Source organism: Pristis pectinata, chromosome 35 (genome assembly GCF_009764475.1).
Source record: "Pristis pectinata isolate sPriPec2 chromosome 35, sPriPec2.1.pri, whole genome shotgun sequence".
Lineage (NCBI taxonomy): Eukaryota > Metazoa > Chordata > Chondrichthyes > Rhinopristiformes > Pristidae > Pristis > Pristis pectinata.
The window spans coordinates 5223951-5241055 of record NC_067439.1 but is presented as its reverse complement, the minus strand read 5'-3'; the positions used below and the strand labels follow the sequence as shown (position 1 = coordinate 5241055).

Here is a 17105-nt window from a genome sequence, read left to right as displayed (position 1 = left end):
CCTAATCTAGGTGGAAGGAGCCTACTCGCATTTACTCTGTCTATACCCCTCATAATTTTGTAAACCTTTTTCAAATCTCCCCTCATTCTTCTGAACTCCAAGGAATAAGGTCCTAACTTGTTCAATCTTTCCCTGTAACTCAACTCCTGAAGACCTGAATAGAGTTGTACAGCACAGAAACAGGCCCTTCGTCCTTTTTGACCATGGCCATGCTGTCCTTTTTACCCATCTATGCTAATCACTTATGCCTGCATTAACACCTTATCCTTCTGTATCATGCCTATGTAGGTGTCTGTCCAAATGCCTCTTAAATGTAGTGATTGTGTCTGATTCCAACCTACCTCCTCTGAAAGCATGTTCCAGATATCAACCACTCCCTGTGTAAAAACAAAAGCTTAACCCTCAGTCTCTCTTTAAAACTTCTTCCTCTCACCTTAAACCCATACCCTCTTGTTTTTGATTCCCCCCACCATGGGAGAAAGATTCTGACTATCGATCCAGTCCATCCCTCTCTTATACACCTCTATCGGGTCATCTTAGCCTCTTTTACCCCGGGGAAGACAAGCCCAGCCTGTTCATTTCCCCCTGACTAAAGTCCTCCAATCCAGGTGAATCTCCTCTGCACTCTCTCCAGCGCAATCACACCCTTAGTACGGGGGAGTGGGGCTAAATGGGAGAATGGATCAGCTCATGATAGAATGGCAGAGCAAACTCGATGGGCCGAATGGCCAACTTCTACTCCTTTGTCTTATTGTCTAAGATGGATAAACAGAATCATTGCTGAGGTTAGTTTCTCACTGCATCTCTGCATTTGCCATTTATAAAGGATAACACTCACTCACTGTCTTACTGCAGAGTCACTGCTCATTCAGGGTAAGGGCTTTTCCCTGTGTAAGTACAGAGTCTACATATTTACATTGTGTCACTCCATGTGTAAATGTATGCTGTTATAGTTTATTCAGGATGTGGTCATCAGTGTAGCGGTTAGCGTAATGCTATTACAACGTCAGCAACGCGGGTTCAATTCCGGCCACTGTCTGTAAGGAGTTTGTATGTTCTCCCCATGTCTGTGTGGGTTTCCTCTGGGTGCTCTGGTTTCATAGGATACTACAGCTCAGAAACAGGCCATTCAGCCCATCTAGTCCATGCCGACCTGATCTCCCTAGTCCCATCTACCTGCACCCGGACCATATCCCTCTAAACCCCTCCCATCCATGCACCTTTCCAAACCCCTCTTAGATATTACAATTGAGGCCGCATCTACCACCTCCACTGGCAGCTCGTTCCACACTCGCACCACCCTCTGAGTGAAGAAGTTTCCCCTCAGATTTCTCCTTATGCATTTCACCTTTCACCCTAAAACTATGTCCTCTAGTTCTAGTTTCACCCAATCTGAGGGGAAAAATCCTGCATGCATTCACCCTATCCATATCCCTCATAATTTTGTATACCTCTATAAGATCTCCCCTCATTCTCCTGCATTCCCTCCCACATTCCAAAGATGTGCTGGTTAGGAAGTTGTGGGCATGCTATGTTGGTGTTGGAAGCGTGGCGACACTTGCGGGCTGCCCCCTGAGCACTCTATGCAAAAGATGTATGTCACTGTGTGTTTCGATATACACGTGACCAATAAAGATATCTTAATTGGGATGAGGGTCACTCACTAAACAGAGTCCCCGTTTATTTGGGACATGGGTCACTCACTGCATTAGTGTAGTGTAATTGGCTTTGATACAAGCCTTCAGTTTATGTAAAGTTTGTTTGTACTTTGAGCCAGATGCCAGTGTTCCTGGGAACGGAGGTAGCTCATGGACCCCATTGTATGTGGTCAGTGGGTACTCACCCACCCCGGTACCGTGGCCACAGGCTGGATTATCACGGAGGTCCCACCATGCATGCTTGGCTGCACAGAGGCCTTGTCCAGTCAGGACCTCCCCTGACATGTTGAGTTCAGGCGGATAAGCATGAAGGTCATGACAAGGCACGGAACAGTGACTGGTGCCCAGCTTCCAGCTGGGAGAAGGTCTCCCTGATAAAGTCCTGATGTAAATCCAGTCAGTGTGGCAGAGAGGGTTGGGATGCCAGAGACCAAGGCGGGCAGTGAAGGCACTGATGTTGAAAAGTGAATTTGGGTTTAAATCCCACAGGAGACACCTCAAAGCAGAAGAAACCAGCCAGTGTGTGGGCAGAGGCTGATTTGGACATTGCTTATGAGAAGAAGTCTTCAAAGACACCAAGCCATGAAAACAGTACGTTTGTCCTCTGTTCATTGGTTTATTATTGTCACATGTTCTGAGATACAATGAAAAACTTTTGATTGCACAGGAATAAAGGGGGCCTTTTTTAGCTGGCTACCAGTGACGAGTGGTGTTCTTCAGGGGTCGGTGTTGGGTCCGCTACTTTTCGCGTTATATGTTAATGATCTGGATGATGGAATTGATGGCTTTGTGGCCAGGTTTGCGGATGATACAAAGATAGGTGGAGGGGCAGGTGGTGTTGAGGAAGCAGGGAGTCTGCAGAAGGACTTGGGCAGGTTGGGAGAATGGGCAAAGAAGTGGTAGATGGAATACAGCACAGGGAAGTGTACGGTCATGCACTTTGGTAGAAGGAATAAAGGTGTAGACTATTTTCTAAATAGGGAGAGAATTCAGGAATCAGAGGTGCAAAGGGACTTGGGAGTCCTGGTGCAGGATTCCCTAAAGGTTAACTTGCAGGTTGAGTCGGCAGTAAGGAAGGCAAATGCAATGTTAACATTCATTTCAAGAGGACTTGAGTACAAAAGCAAGGGTGCACTGCTGAGTTGGTCAAATCATATTTGGAGTATTGTGAGCAGTTTTGGGCCCCATATCTAAGGAAGGGTGTGCTGGCATTGGAGAGGGTCCAGAGGAGGTTTGCGAGAGTGATCCCGAGGATGATAGGGTTAATGTATGAGGAGTGTTTGATGTCTCTGGGCCTGTGCTCGATGGAGTTTAGAAGAATGAAGGGGGATCTCATTGAAACCTACTGAATATTGAAAGGCCTGGAGACAGTGGACCTGGAGAGGATGTTTCCAGTAGTGGGAGAGTCTAGGATCCAAGAGCACAGCCTCAGAATAAAGGGACGTCCCTTTAGAACTGAGATGAGGAACTTCTTGAGCCAGAGGGTGGTGAATCTGTGGAATTCATTGCCACAGACGGCTGTGGAGGCCAAGTCATTGGGTGTATTTAAAGCAGGTTCTTGATTAGTAAGGGCGTCAAAGGTTACAGGGAGAAGGCAGGAGAATGGGGTTGAGAGGGAAAAATAAATCAGCCATGATCGAATGGCCTGATTCTGCTCCTATATCTTATGTCATCCAGACAGATCATTCCATTCATGAGTACACTGAGGCAGTAAAAAGGAAAACAGAATGCAGTATATAGTGTTACAGAGAAAATGCAGTGCGAGTAGACAACTAAAGTGCAAGGGTCACGACGAGGTAGATCGGGAGATCAAGGGTTCACTTCCCTTTAGTTCCATTTTAATGATGTTAAGAATTGTAGAGTGGTACAGGAGAGAGTCCGGTTCTTCTTCCCATTCTGTTTAGGCTAGCTCTGAAGAGTGGGTAGCAGCAGGTAGTACTGCTGCCTCCCAGCTCCAGAGATCCGGGTTCAATCCTGACCTCCGGTGCTGTCTTGAGTGTGGAGTTTGCACATTCTCCCTGCGACTACGTGGGTTTACACCGGGTGATCCGGTTTCCTCCCAAGTCCCAAAGACATGCGGGTCATTTGGTTAATTTGCCACTGTGCATTACCCGGAGTGTATATGAGATGCTTGGTAAATCAGAGAGCCAGGGTCCTGGGAATCTGTCTACTTTTGTCCCCCAAAATGGTGAAAATCCTTGAGAGTCCGACTAGAAGCAATCGCCTCTGTCCTCTCTGACCAGTCGTCAGGGAGTCCTAGCCCTAGGTTAATAGAGGGCAAATCTAATTGGTATTGGTTTAGTGTTGTCACTTGTACTGAGGTACAGTGAAAAACTTGGTAAAGATCAATTCAGTACACAGTTCATTGAGGTAGTACAGGGTAAAACAGTAACAGAATACAGCTACAGAGGAAGCGCAGTGCAGGTGGACAATAAGATGCAAGGTCATAACAAGGTAGATTATGAGGTCAAGAGTCCATCTTATCGTATAAGGGAACCATTCAAAAGTCTATAACAGCAGGATAGAAGCTGTCCTTGAGCCTGGTGGTATGAGCCCTCAGGCTTCTGTATCTTCTGCCTGATGGGAGAGGGGAGAAGAGAGAATGTCCTGGGTGGATGGGGTCTTTGATTGTACTGGCTGCTTCACCGAGGCAGCTAGAGGTATAGACAGAGTCCATGGAGGGGAGGCTGGTTTCTGTGATGCGCTGGGCTGCGTCCACAACGCTCTGCAATTTCTTGCAGTCCCGGGCAGAGCAGTTGCCATACCAAGGTGTGATGCATTGATAAAAGTTGATGAGTGTCAAAGGGGACATGCCAAATTTCTTTAGCCTCCTGAGGAAGTAGAAGTGCTGGTGAGCTTTGTTGGCCGTGGTGTCTTCGTGGTTGGACCAGGACAGGCCATTGGTGTGTTCACTCCTAGGAACTTGAAGCTCTCGACCTTCTCGGCCTCAGCACCATTGCTATAAACAGGTGCAATTGCACCGCCCCCCCTTTCCTGAAGTCAATGACCAGCTCTTTTGTTTTGCTGACATTGAGGGAAAGGTTGTTGTCATGATGCCATGTCACTGAGCTCTCTCTCTCCTTCCTGTACTCCGACTCATCGTTATTTGTGTTTGCATCTGTGTTTCGTGCCAGAGTGGGATTCGAACTGGAACACAGTGAAGCAAGAAGGAGGCTGGAGACAGACAGACCTCGATTTAGAAGTTCCATCAAACAAGGTAGGACTTCATGGAAACCCAAACGTACAGGTGCCCACCGAGAGAAGCTCTTGAGGAAAGGTTGGTCAGACTAAACTTGTACCTGCTGGAGTTTGAGAGTGAGAGGGGACCTGATTGTGAGATACAAGATCCTGAGGGGTCTTGTCAGGGTGGTAGTGCAAAGGATGTTTCTACAACACGGCGTTACTGTGTAAGTAAAGTACAAGAACATCATCATTTAAGATGGAAAAGAGGTGAAATGTTCTCCCAGTATCGAGTCTTTGGAATGCTCTTCCTCAGAAAGCAGTGAAAGCAGAGTCTTTGAATACTTTTAATGCAGAGGTGGATGGATTCTTGATAAATGAGATGCAGAGTTGAGGTTACAACCATCATGCATGACCTTATTGAACGGCAGGGCAGGCTTGAGGGGCAGAAAGGGTTTGTGCACCAGGAGGTCGGGTGAGCAGAGAACTTCACCTCAGTCCACCCTTTGTTTCGGACGTTCAGCCCATCGTAACGAGGCCAGCTTTTTGAAAGAGGAGTCCAGATATTTGAAAGTAACTGCAGATGCTGCAATTCTGAAATTAAAAACTGAATTGGTAAATAATTGTCACATGTACCGAGAGACAGTGAAAAGCTTTGTTTTGTATGCCATCCATATAGATCGTTCCATTACATCAGTGCAGGTAACACAAGGGAAAATAACAGGATACAGACTATAGTGTTGCAGAGAAAGTGCAGTGCAGGTAGACGGTCAGGTGCAAAATGCCTCAATCACCGGGCAGGTCTCTGTGGAGAGAGAAGCGGTTGACCTTTGGATCAAAGAACTGGGAAAGAGAGGAAAATAAGTTGCAGAGGAATGGATAGGACACAGGAAATGTCTGTGAAAGGGTGAGGCCAAGGTTGCTGTGGAGTTAAAATATTGATGAAGTCATCCAGTTGATGATTTAATGAGGGAAATTAGAGAACACACAAAGGGACAACGAATAGTGGCTGCTATCTTTTAGACTGTCACCAATAAAGTAAGTAGAGGACGGAAGGATGCAGATACCAAATAAGTCATGGATTTAGGAATTTCTTTGTGCAGAAAGGTTGGGGAACGCACTCCCACAGGGAGTGGGTCGAGGGGAACGTGTGGCGGGGGGCAGGTTTAGGAAGGAGAAGAAGGCAAACTTAAGGTTAAAGGAGGCTGGAGCAGAGACGCCATGGAGCAGATGGGCCAAATGGCCTGTAACTTCTGCAGAATGGCGCGTGGAGGTGAGCGGGAGAGGAAGGTTATGGAGAGACTGGGTGTTAACGTTGTTGGGTGTCTGTCTCCCCCTTCAGCTGACCAGAGGTCGGACCAGCGCCAATGCCATTCAGTTGTACGGGACCCTCCCCAAGAGCACCCAGGCTCCCAGCGCTTCCCCCTGGCATGTCCACGCCACCCTCCCAAGGCAGAGGAGACCTGGCTCTCCCTGGGGTGGTCCCAGTCTGCCCAGTCCCATCGTGGGCTGGGCTACTGTTCCCCCGGGAGGTCCCCGAACCTCGGCCATCAAGGAGCGCCGGAACGTTCTGCCCCTGTCTGTGTTCATCCGGCCAGGGATGGTGAGTAACCGGGGGCAAGGGCTGGGTCGAGACAAGCCCCAACTGGGAACCCCTGCTTCATCCACCCTGTGGAGCCCACCGCAGCCCCGGCCAGGACAAGAAGGTGAGCTCAAGGAGGTCGCGTGTGTTGTGAGCACGGGCTGGGGCGCGTATGGTGGGCGCTTCGTGTTGGGGGTACTGACTGCACATTGTGCAGTGTTGCCTGCGTTTCTTTTGTATCAGCTCGCGGTATAGGAGGAGGCCATTTGGTGCAACGGGCAGAACCCCTGCCTTGCGGTCCCAAATATCCCGGTTCGATCCCGGCCTCCGGCGCTGTCTGTGTGTGTGGAGTTTGCATACTGTGACTGTGTGAGCATCTCCCGGGTGCTCCGGTTCCCTCCCACGTCCCACAGACGCACAGGCTGGGGGGGTTAATTGGCTGCTGTAAATTGCCCCCAGTGTGTACATAAGGGTCAGAATCAGGGGGGAGTTGGGGTTAATAAAACGGGATTAATGTAAATGGGTGCTCAATGGTTAGCTTAGACTCGATGGGCTAAAGGGCCTGTTTCTGTGCTGTCTGACTGCGATGTGGAAGGCGCTAAAGATGCATTTCACTGTGTGTTTCGATGCATATCTGACTAATAAAGATATCTAGTCTTGGAAACCGGAGCACCCGGAGGAAACCCATGCAGACACGGGGAGAACGTACAAACTCCTTACAGACAGCGGCCAGAATTGAACCCAGGTCGCTGGTGTTGTAATAGCGTTACGCTAACCGCTACACTACCGTGCCTGCCAAGCAGCATTCACAAGAAAAAAAACCTAAATTAACCATAAATTATACACCATTAGAACACAGTTAGAACAAAAAAAAAAAGCCCATTTTGGTTTCGACCTGAACCGTGGACAGTTCCTTCCCCCACAGATGCTGCTCGTCCCCCGAGTTCCTCCAGCAGATTGTTTGATGCTCCAGATTCCAGTGTCTGCAGTCTCTGGTGATTGATGTTGGTGGTGGGGGGGGGTCAATAATTGGCCTGTACAACAGGTCTTTAAAATCGTGCTGTGGGGTCTCCTTGGGCTACTGAGGGCAACGAGGCACTGATGGTCTTTGGGGGGGTGGGCAGGTGGAGGGGCGAGTTGAGCGTGTGCCTTGGGGAGGGGTTCCGGTGTCGGCTGGCCTGACCCGTCCGACATGTCCTTTCTCGTTCCAGCAAGTTCCCTGGCGGAGACTGGCGAGGTGGAGCCGGAGATTGCTGGCATCCTCCCACCGGGTGAGGTGGAGGGCGTCCCTCCCCGACCCCTCAGCCCCACCCGTCTGCAGCCAGTGTCGCTGCCCAACACGGAGGACATCCAGGACAAGGAAGAGCTGCTGAAGCTCCGAGCGTCCATCCCGCGGGCCCTGAAGAAGCGGACGTCCATCGACCAGCCACCGGAGGAGAGGCTGCCCCTGGAGCACCACACCCGCCGCTACCAGCAGCTGACCAGCTTCTTCCGCCAGGGGTCCCAGGAGGCAGCCGAGGACCCGGCGCAGACCTCGCCCGCCTTCGACCCGGAGCACGGGCCGATCCCAGCCAGCACCGTCACCGTGTCGCCGACGGCTTCCCCCGTGAGTCCGAGACTGCCCGCTGCTCCGGCGCCGTAGCCGGGAACCCGCCCCCTCCCGCATGCGCCCCGTGACTGACTGACTGACTGCTTACCCCCGCTCCCAGAGGCACCCGAAAGTGACCCGCCCCCCTGTTCCCAGACACCCCCTTCCCCCTTTCTCCCCCACCCCCCCAAATCCCTGGACAGGAGATTTAACTAAATCCCTTCTGCCTGCACATGATCTATATCCCTCCATACCCTGCATATCCATGTGTCTGTCTCACAGCCTCTTAAACACCACTGTCGTATCTGCTTCCACCACTACCTCTGGCAGCCTGTTCCAGGCACCCACCGCTCTCTGTGTGTGTAATAAAAACTTGCCCTACACATCTCCTTTAAACTTTCCCCCTCTCACAAATGCATGTCCTCTAGTATTTGACATTTCTACCTTGGGGAAAAAGGTTCTGACTGTCTACCCTATCTATGCCTCTCGTAATTTTATAAAATTTTATCAGGCTCTGACACTCCAGAGAAAACAATCCCAGTTTGTCCAACCTCCCCTTATAGCTCATACCCTCTAATCCAGGCAGCATCCTAATGAACCTCTTCTGCACCCTCCCCAAGGCCTCCACATCCTTCCTGTAACGGGGCGACCAGAATTGCACACAGTACTCCAAGTGTGGCCTGACCAAAGTTTTATACAGCTGCAACATGACCTCCTGACTCTTGTACTCAATGAAGGAAAGCATGTCATACACCACCTTTACCACCCTACCTACTTGTGTAGATACTTTCAGGGAGCTATGGACTTTGGACCCCAAGATCCCTCTGTGCATCAAAACTTTGGTCTTGTGATTGCTTACACTGCACACATCCCAGGGCCAGAGCAGACACTGGATTGATTTCTCTGACTCGTTCATGTGTGTTGGCGTTTGCAGTGTGCTGAGACTTGGCTCAATCTGCTCACATGTCCTCCTCTCCGTCCTTCCCAGGTGAAGCGCTCGATCCTGAAGAAAGAAGGCAGGTCTGGGACAAGTAAGAAAATGAAGGCACGATTGAGTCCGTTAGTGGTTTTACTGGATGCGGCGCTGTTGGGGGAGCTGGATGTGGTGCAGCAAGTTGTGCATCAGGTAATTGCCCAGCTAACGTGTGCCATTTAAGAGCATGCTGGTTTACGTGAAAATCTCTATCCATGGACTCATCTGGTGCTCATGGCTCCACGGTGACACCTGCAGGCGTTCAGGAAAAACTGCAGCCCCTTTGTAGCTGCGTCCCCTCAAATGCCTGGTGGGGCCAGTGTGGAAGCCGCAAGGCTTCCAGTCCCGAGAAGCACACAGGAGGCCACTCGGCCTATTGTTCCTGTGCAAGCATTTTTGCCTGAGCAGTTCCATGGACCCACTGCTCTCTAGCATAACGCTACAACAGTGCCAGCGATTGGGGTTCAATTCCAGCCGCTGGGGGTAAGGAGTTTGTACGTTCTCCGCATGACTACATGAGTTTCCTCCACATTCCAAAGACGTACAGGTTAGTCGGAAACATGAGTGGCGCGGGCTCACTGGGCGGGAAGGACTTTTACCAAGCTGTATAAATAATAATTTAAAAAATCTTTCCTTCATAAGAGTTACTGATCTCCTGTGGGCCCCCCCCCCCCTCCCGAAAGTGAGATTGTTTGTGGGCGACGTAGATGGGTCCTTAGAGAAAGAGTTGTGTTTATCAACACATTCTTCTTTCCCTGCCTCTGCGCACCACCCACACCTCTTGTTGTCCACCCTCTGCAGGAGGAAACACAATGTCGTATAATCTCGGCAGAAAAGGCCAGTTGAGACTGTGTTGGCTTTCTTGAAGACCAATCCAATTGGGTCCACTCCTGCTCTCATTGCAGTCCTCGATGCCTTCCAAACACCTACCCAATGCCCTTCTGTAATCGACTGTTGAATCGCTCTACCACCTATTCAGGCAGCTTGCAGGTCACAAACCTGAAAAGTATATGTGCTGTTTGTTGAGAAAACATGTTTAAGAAAAAATACAGCCCAAGGTTTGTATATGGAATTAAAGCAGAGAGCATCCAAAGGTCCAGCTGGTGGAACAGATGCAAAGGGCCTGAATGTTCCCCCGCTGTGTAGTTAAGGTCCTTCCTCCCACTGCGGGGCCTCCCTGAGTGCTAATGTCTTCCACATCTGACTTGTGACCTGGTTTGGGGAGGGACTGGGCAAGGAATGTCCAATTCCCTCCATCCTACAATGGGTATAGGTTGGATATTGGCCATGATGGTCGTATCTCTGGGGTAGGTGGATTGGAATCCACCTTTGACCCCTGAACTCAATGGCCTGCTCACCTCTCTCCGTCTCCTTCCAGATAGACGACCCAAGCCAATCAAACGACGAAGGCATCACGGCGCTCCACAACGCCGTGTGTGGCGGCCACTATGACGTCGTTGAGTTCCTCGTCAACTTTGGAGTCAACGTCAATGTGTCTGACAGTCACGGATGGTTAGTTCACACAGTGTCTTCCATGCTGGGCAAATTAACTCCCAGGGTAAACACACCCGGAACAGAACCCTCCATTTATATGGCGTCTTTGATGTGGTGAAGCATCTCGAGGTGTTTCACAAGAATGTTACTGAACAAAGTTTGACAACTGCTACGTGATTAGGAGAGGTTGGGAGCAAAACTTTGGAGAACAAGGAGGGAATTCCAGAGCGTGGGATACGGACCGCCAGTGGTGGAGTGATGGAGTTTCAGAAGAACATAAGAAGTAGGAGCAGGAGTCGCCATCTGGCCCGTCGAGCCTGCTCCGCCATTCAATAAGATCATGGTTTGATCTGGACGTGGACTCAGCTCCACCTACCTGCCTTTCCCCATAACCCTTAATTCCCCCACAGTGCAAAACTCTATCTAACTGTGTCTTAAATATATTTAATGAGGCAGCCTCTACTGCTTCTCTGGGCAGAGAATTCCACAGATTCACTGCTGTCTGGGAAAAACAGTTCCTCCTCATCTCCGTCCTAAACCTACTCCCTGAATCTTGAGGCTATGTCCCCTAGTTCTTGTACAATTCTGGTTAAGAACAGTGGTGCAGCCCAGAGATCGCAGTGTGAATGGGGCTGGTGTCTTTAGAGAGTCGGGGGGGGGGGGGGGGGGGGGGGGAGTGGGGGGGGGGGGTGGGAAGGGAAGAATTGGTTGGAGGTCCTGCAGATTCCTGTGGGACCCTGTGCACAGGACAATGCTCTGTGACGCCTCGCACAGTCAAATAGCCAACCGGTGTTCCGGTTTGATGAGTGAAAGGTGCGCACAATTGCCCGGGCAAACATCAGCCCCATCAGAGCAAGGGACGGATGAGGAGGGAGGGGAGACAGAGGAGGAGGGAGGGGAAGGGGAGATTTGATGGTGCTGGGGTGGAGATATTCACCTGCCGGGTGTCTGCGCCCCTCCAGGACGCCCCTCCACTGCGCTGCCTCCTGCAACGACCTGCCGATCTGCACCTTGCTGGTTGAAGAAAGGAGCCGCCATCTTCTCGATGACGCTCACGACGGGGCGACGGCGGCGGAGAAATGCGACCCCTACCTGGATGGCTACGAGGAATGCGCCCGATTTCTGTTCAGGTGAGTGCAGCCCTCGTCCTCCGCCCCTCCCTCACACCGGCATCTCTCCGTGTCGACCACCCCTCCCTCCTTTTAACCCCCCTCCTACTTTTACCCCCCTCCTCCTCTTTTACCCCCCTCCTCCTCTTTTACCCCCTCCTCCTCCTTACCCCCCTCCTTCCCCCTCCTCTACCCCCCTCCTTTCCCCCTCCTCTACCCCCCCCTCCTTTCCCCCCCTCCTCCTCCTTCCCCCCCTCCTCCTCCGTCCCCCCCTCCTCCTCCTTCCCCCCCTCCTCCTTCCCCCCCTCCTCCTTCCCCCCCTCCTCCTTCCCCCCCTCCTCCTCCTTCCCCCCCTCCTCCTCCTTCCCCCCCTCCTCCTCCTTCCCCCCCTCCTCCTCCTTCCCCCCCTCCTCCTCCTTCCCCCCCTCCTCCTCCTCCCCCCCTCCTCCTCCTTCCCCCCCTCCTCCTCCTTCCCCCCCTCCTCCTCCTTCCCCCCCCTCCTCCTTCCCCCCCTCCTCCTTCCCCCCCTCTCCTTCCTTCCCCCCCCTCTGCGTCCCCCCCTCCTCCTCCTTCCCCCCTCCTCCTCCTTCCCCCCTCCTCCTCCTTCCCCACCTCCTCCTCCTTCCCCCCCCGCCGCCTCCTTCCCCCCTCCTCCTCCTTCCCCCCTCCTCCTCCGTCCCCCCGCCTCCTCCTTCCCCCCCTCCTCCTCCTTCCCCCCCTCCTCCTCCTCCCCCCCCCTCCTCCTCCTACCCCCCTCCTCCTCCTTCCCCCCTCCTCCTCCTTCCCCTCCTCCTCCTCCTTCCCCCCTCCTCCTCCTTCCCCCCCTCCTCCTCCTTCCCCCCCTCCCCCTCCTTCCCCCCCACCCCCTCCTTCCCCCCCTCCCCCTGATTCCCCCCCCTCCTCCTTCCCCCCCCTCCTCCTCCTTCCCCCCCTCCTCCTCCTTCCCCCCCCTCCTCCTCCTTCCCCCCCTCCTCCTCCTTCCCCCCTCCTCCTCCTTCCCCCCTCCTCCTCCTTCCCCCCTCCTCCTCCTTCCCCCTCCTCCTCCTTCCCCCCTCCTCCTCCATCCCCCCTCCTCCTCCTTCCCCCCCTCCTCCTCCTTCCCCCCCTCCTCCTCCTTCCCCCTCCTCCTCCTTTCCCCTCCTCCTCCTTTCCCCTCCTCCTCCTTCCCTCCCCCTCCTCCTCCTTTCCCCTCCTCCTCCTTTCCCCTCCTCCTCCTTTCCCCTCCTCCTCCTTTCCCCTCCTCCTCCTTTCCCCTCCTCCTCCTTCCCCCCCCTCCTCCTCCTTCCCCGCCCTCCTCCTCCTCTTCCCCCCCCCCCCCCCCCCGTGCATATGTCATCCTTCCCTCTGCCTCACCCTGTTGCCTCTCCCCCCACACAGGTGCAGAACAGCAGGCGGGCATGGTGAACAGTGCGGTTCTCTACGCCCTGTGGGATTACGAGGCGGAGAACTCGGACGAGCTGTCATTCCGGGAAGGCGAGGCGATTACCATCCTGCAGCGCGGCGACAAGGAGGAGAGCCACTGGTGGTGGGCTTCCCTATACGGCCGCGAGGGCTACATCCCCTACAACCTCCTCGGGGTAAGTACCCCCTCCCCATCACCCCACTCAGCCTCGGCCGCACGGGGGAGCTCCGTGGCACAACAGGAAGAGCTGCTGCCTCGCAGCTCCAGGGTCCCCGGTTCGATCCTGACCTCGGGCACTGTCTGTGTGGAGTTTGCATCTTCTCCGTGTGACCGAGTGGGTTTCCCCCAGTTTCCTCCGATTTCCTCCCATGTCCCAACGATGTGCGGGGTCGGTGGGTTAATTGGCCATTGTAAATCGCCCCCAGTGTGTGGGTGAGGGGTAGAATCTGGGAGGAATTGATGGGAATGTGGGGAGAATAAAATGGGTGCCTGGTATCTGAAGGACTTCCCTTGGGATGCAACAACTGAAACTCGGTGGGTTAAGCACTGACGCAGGGTTGGCATCCAAAACGTTGACAATTCCTTGCCCCTCCACAGATGCTGCTCGACCCGCTGAGTCCCTCCAGCAAAGTGGAGACACCAGATTCTGCAGATGCTGGAATCTGGAGCAACAGACACAAAGTGCTGGAGGAACTCAGTGGGTCGGGCAGCATCTGTGAAGGGAAATAAACAGTCGAGGTTTCGGGTCGGGGCCCTTCGTCAGGACTGGAGAGGAAGTGTTCCTCCAGCAGATCGTGGCCGGATGCTGGGCAATGCTGAGTTAGGTGTGACAAGGTGTCTGCCATCCCAACATCTTCCTGCCAGTGGGGATCCCCCGGGAGCTTCCGAGTATTGGCAGCTGGGATTGTGGACTGATGTATCCCAGGACCTTGCCTGCCAGTGATCCTCAGCGCGGTTCCAAGGCACTTTCACCCACTGGATGATTTCAGTGGCAGGCTGGAGATCGACTGTAGCTGCTTCACCCCAGCTGAACTCTCCTAAGTTTGAGTAGCCTGCTCCCCCCACCCCCCCCCCACATTCTCTCTCCTCCTGATCCACCCAGTCCCTCCTGCACCCACCCACCATCAGTGTTTCCTTCCCCTCCTCCACTCTGTCTGCCCGTCACCACACACCCCCCTCCCACTGGGATCCCCGCACTGTTCCCACCTGCCCTCCCCCCATCAGATTCCACCATTTGTCATCTCCCAGCCTCTGTCGCTATCTCCACCGTCCATCCGCCTATCACCGCACCCCCCCCCCCCCCCCCCCCCACCGCCCTCACCTGGATCCACCGATCACCTGCCAGCTCTTGCTCCAACCCCTCCCCCCTCACCTCTTTATACCGGCCATCTCCCCTCCATCTTTAAGCCCAGATGAAGGGTCTCGACCCGAAACGTCGACTGTCCATCTCCCTCCACAGATGCCGCCCGACCTGCTGAGTTGCACCAGCAGTTTGTTGCTCCAGATTCCTGCATCAGTGACTGTTACTGGCCAGCAGAACTTCCGCCAGGACAGCTTGCAGTGTGTGGGATCTTGCTGTGTAGTGCTGTGGCCCTTCTGCCAGCTGCTCTGATAGTCCTCACCTTTTCTTTCCTCAGTTGTTTCCGAGGGTGAAGCCCGCCGTGTAGGGCAAGAGCCGGATGGAGCAGCCCCTACCCTCCACCCCCGCATCGGGCAGTGTCCGTGACTCATCAGCCAGAACGCCGGAAGAGTGGTCTGGAATTGTCCTCGATCTCCTCGAGAATCCCGGATCTCCTGCAGGGGTCGCCTCACCTGAACCTGAGAGGTTTATTGCCTCTCGCTGTCCTCTTCCCGAAGCATTCCTGATCGGGAGAACGTCCCACCACCAAACTGGATGCAGGTCTGCTTTACTATTCCTGACAGTATTTGGAGGAGGGATCATTCCCGGGGGACCAAGATTCCGACTTCCCCCACCCCGCCTCGTCCTGCGGTGAATTCACTCCCACCCCACTGCTCCTGGCATCGTCCTGCACCTTTCAAGTGTACTGTCTGGAAACCCGTCCGTCATCAGTGGAGAGGGGGACCTTCCCGGGAAGGGGGGACGAGCTGCCGACTTGTTTCCCTCAGCATTCCCGTTGGTGGAGGAGGCCACAGGAGCTGCCGGCTCCCCCAACCTTATTACAGGAGGAGAACTCTTCAGTTAAATGCCCATTATAAGCTGATATAATCGAACCCACAATTTGGTCTGGATTTGACCGGAGGATCTCTCCCAGATCCAGATTTCGTGCGTGCAATGAATGTTGATGCTTTTAGATATTTGTATGTCTTTGTACCGTCATTAAAGTGTTATCAGTGGTCATGTGGGATCTTGCTGTGCCTTCCGTGCGCATGTGTAGGGGGGGGAGAGCGAGCCAGCTCGGACCCCACCTGGTGCAGAGCTGAACAGGCCATTCGGCCCACGATGTGCCGAACTTGATGCCCATTTATACTAAATGTCCTCCTGGGCACCACCCATTGGACAGTGAGATTGAATCACAGGGGTGTGTCAGGCACTGACCTTTCACCTCTAGGGTCCAGAGGCCAGGCCATTTGACTGACCTTGTCTCCAAGGTGACCCTGATCCAGCTGCTGGTTGCCATGGCAAGTGGATAACTCCCCGTTGGCACTTAAACGGTACCTTTTTTTAAAACAAACATTTATTTGCTAAAAGCACTGCAGAAGGACATCGTGTCAAAACTGAGACAACTGGTACAGAAAGAAAAAAAACTACGCAAACAGATCCGAACTACAGCAAAATAACGCTAACTAGCACCCACAAAACGCACCCGCGGTACTTCAGGTGAGAATCGCATTCACACCGTCCACGAGACACGCGATCTCCTGAGGGGCCCACCAAGCGCGGGCCCATCAACCAGGGTGCCTGCGGATACCACATGCTGCCTCCCTTAAACGGTACCCTGTTACTGATTACAAAGGTGGCAGAGGGAGTGAGTTAATGGGATGGGCAGTGGTGAGGTTCTCACTGGAGATGGGTCAGTTGTTTGAACGTCATTGGGAAATCTAATCCATGCTGCCCCTGTTCTGAGTTCTGCCCTGTGTGATGGGACTGTACAGAGGGAGCTTCACTCTGTCTAACCCTGTCCCTGCCCAGGGAGTGTGTGATGGGACAGTGTCGAGGGAGCTTCACTCTGTCTAACCTTACCCCTGCACTTACTTTTAATTACCTTTATTACAAAATACATATAGTACTACAACAAGCACAGAGACAATAACAGTAACTAATGCCGTTGCAAACACGAACTAAACTAAATTAAAATATTCCCATCACTATCAAGGATGGTGCTTATCCCCTGCAGTGCCCAATGGTCCTGGAATGCCTCCACAGTACCCATGGACACCGCATGTTCCCTCTCCACGATTACCCGGGCACAGACGTAACCCCGGAACATCGCTAGGCACTCAGCCTGGGCAGTATTCTCCGCTACACTGCTTCCAGGACCCACGGATAGCCCCAGGAGCAAGTTTACTGAGATGTCCTGAGCCCTCCTTGCCCCCCATATCCCTGCACTGTATGATGGGACAGTGTAGAGGGAGGTTCACTCTGTCTCACCCTATCCCTTCCCTGGGAGTGTGTGATGGGACTGTGTAGAGGGAGCTTTTCTGTGTCTAACCCATGCTGTCCATATCCTGGGAGTGTTTGATAGCAGAGTTTCGAGGGAGCTTTACTCTGTATCAATAGAGAGAGAGAGCACAGGTGGGGTCCTTCAGCATTTACAATAATCCTACTGTAGCCCACTTCTCCCCACATTTTCATAGCTCCCCCCAGATTCGACACCTCACCTACACACCGGGGGCAATTTACAGCAGCCAGCTAACCCAGTGTCCCCGCACGTCTTCAGGATGTGGGAGAAAAACCCACGCGCCACGGGGAGAACATGCAAACTCCACGAAGACAGCGCTAGAGGCTGGGATCGAACCTGGGTCGCTGGAGCTATGAGGCAGTGGCTCTGTTGGCTGTGGCCTCCCTGATCTGCTTTGTGTTTTTTCAAACCCGTGCTGTTTCTGCCCTGGGAGTGTTGGACAGGACCCTGTGGGGGAATCTCCCTGCTCCTCGTAATT

At 53.3% G+C, this 17105-nt stretch overlaps 1 protein-coding gene across 1 annotated transcript in view; it reads left to right on the top strand.

Annotated features, from left to right (window-relative positions):
- The window catches only part of ppp1r13l (protein phosphatase 1, regulatory subunit 13 like), a 49299-nt gene extending 33970 nt beyond the window's left edge, over nt 1–15329 (top strand). Inside the window, exons 5-13 of the mRNA XM_052044112.1 lie at nt 2148–2249; nt 4793–4875; nt 6181–6544; nt 7632–8026; nt 8997–9134; nt 10360–10493; nt 11438–11605; nt 12963–13161; nt 14624–15329. Coding sequence (XP_051900072.1) covers nt 2148–2249; nt 4793–4875; nt 6181–6544; nt 7632–8026; nt 8997–9134; nt 10360–10493; nt 11438–11605; nt 12963–13161; nt 14624–14653 — 1613 coding nt within the window. The 3' untranslated portion in view covers nt 14654–15329. The remainder of the gene's footprint in view (nt 1–2147; nt 2250–4792; nt 4876–6180; nt 6545–7631; nt 8027–8996; nt 9135–10359; nt 10494–11437; nt 11606–12962; nt 13162–14623) is intronic.
- Nucleotides 15330–17105: the final 1776 nt, after the last annotated feature.